At 49.5% G+C, this 1937-nt stretch overlaps 1 protein-coding gene across 1 annotated transcript in view; it reads right to left on the bottom strand.

Annotated features, from left to right (window-relative positions):
- The window catches only part of ENDOV (endonuclease V), an 18160-nt gene extending 16739 nt beyond the window's left edge, over positions 1 to 1421 (bottom strand). Inside the window, exon 1 of the mRNA XM_012554886.1 lies at positions 1331 to 1421. Coding sequence (XP_012410340.1) covers positions 1331 to 1421 — 91 coding nt within the window. The remainder of the gene's footprint in view (positions 1 to 1330) is intronic.
- Between the last annotated feature and the right edge of the window lie 516 nt (positions 1422 to 1937).

Here is a 1937-nt window from a genome sequence, read left to right on the forward strand (position 1 = left end):
GAATTTATTTTCTCACAGTTCTGGAGGCTCAAAGTCCAAATCAGGGTCTTGGCCATGTCGATTCCTTTCTTGTAAGTGATCATGGGCGTTCCTTGGTTCCTTGGATCCTCACATGGTGCCTGTGTCTGCTCCCACCCCCATGTTCATATCTGTGTGTCTAGTCTGCTCTTTTTATAACTCAGAAGTGATTAGGTTTAGAACCCACCCTGCTCAGGTATGACCTAATTAACGTAACAAAGAAACTATTTCCAAACAGTATTATATCCACAGGTACAGGGGTTAGGATTCCAACACAGTGTAATCCATCATGATATTGTAGTAGTGGAAATCGTAAAAGTGGGCAGATAGGCAATGTATGTTTGAATGTAGATCTCAAGAGGAAAATACAAAAGACTGGGATTGGAGTTTGAGGTTCGGGGAAGGCCTCATATAGCATTTGACAACTGGTGGAGGCCTTGGATGATGGGCAAGGTTTCATTCAGCTGGGAGAGGGAATGAGCACAATTTCTTGAGTGCCCACTGCACGCTAGTGTTTTGGTTTTTTTTTTTTTTTACATACATTATTTCCGACCGTAACACTGAGAGCTATTGACAGGTGAGGACTCTGTGGCTTAAAGAGGTCGAGTGGCTTGCCCATGGACATCCAGCTGGCTAGTGGGAGAGCCAAGACTCACACTCAGGTCTGTCTGGCTGTGTTGCATCAGCCCTGTCCTGTCACAGGGCGGTCAGGACAAAGATGCTGTTGGATTAGGTAGTTGGGAGTCATTCCTGGACCTGTGGAGATGGGGGCAAGGTTCATGGGTACTGAGGAAGTAGCTGTCCTCCAGGTTGAGGTCCTGTTGTGCCTCAGGGTACAAGCAGATGGTGGTAATCAGGAAGGAATACTGAGGAATGTAATACATTTAGTTGTGAAGGGATGGGGAACAGGGTTGTTTTCACAGCTACAACACCTGAGCACGGAGCAGTCTCCGCGGGAGGGTGGGGCTGCTTGTCCCCAGCCCTTTTCCCCTACTTTCATTCTGCCCTTGCCCTGATGGCTTTCCATACTATTCCCACCTCCTCAAGAGGAAGCAGGGTTCTGCTGTCCCGAAAATAAGTACATAGAGCTTCAGGAGGTATGAGTTGTCAGCACGTGCTCTCTTCGGTAAAATCACTTTCCTGCTGCTTGTTTTTCCAACTGGAAACAGGATTCATAATGCTGGCACAGAAGCTTAAAGAATGTGAGGGGACTGGAAAGTGCAGAAGGCCGTATCAATGCCCATCGCAGCTTGGGCGGATTGCTTTCAGCCGAGGACTCTCCGTCCTGCCCCGGTTGACATAGCACCCTCACTTTGAGCAGTTATATGAAGAGGTTTCCCGTTAGCACAGCAGTGCACGTGGCTGGATGTGGGGAACTTCACGTACTTCCTAAGCAGGGCCATTGAGCTGACATCTTCACAGTGATGGTTTCTCACAAGAAGTTTGTTCCTAAGTTGGAATTGCCTGAGCTGAGGAAGAAGTGAAATAGCTCATGGCCGGCTCAACTAACAAATGACTGACTGCCATCACCATTGATGAAAGTAAAGGATTTACACACACAATAAGGTCTCAAAAGGCAGCCATGGGCAGTCATAACAAGTTCAGGTCGGTTGCCACCCCCCTAGCTACTGTGTCAGCCTGGGCTGAAAGCAAGCAGAACTGTGCAGCAGAGAAATGTCCAGACCCATGAATATGGTCAGGGCTGAGAATGAGCAGGACAGGGCGGGAGGGCTGGCCAGGGTCAGTGCCGAGATCTCCACGACTGAACACAGCTGGTGGGCGTGAAGTAGAAGTGGTGGGAGAAGATGAGTCTGGCAGCTGTGCACAGGTCGTCCTTTGTCCACACCCCAGGCTGGCCACTGCCTGCAGGTCGTTCTTTGTCCACACCACAGGTTGGCCCCTGCCTGCAGGTCATCCTT

Source organism: Trichechus manatus, unplaced genomic scaffold (assembly GCF_000243295.1).
Source record: "Trichechus manatus latirostris isolate Lorelei unplaced genomic scaffold, TriManLat1.0 scaffold00028, whole genome shotgun sequence".
Classification (NCBI taxonomy): domain Eukaryota; kingdom Metazoa; phylum Chordata; class Mammalia; order Sirenia; family Trichechidae; genus Trichechus; species Trichechus manatus.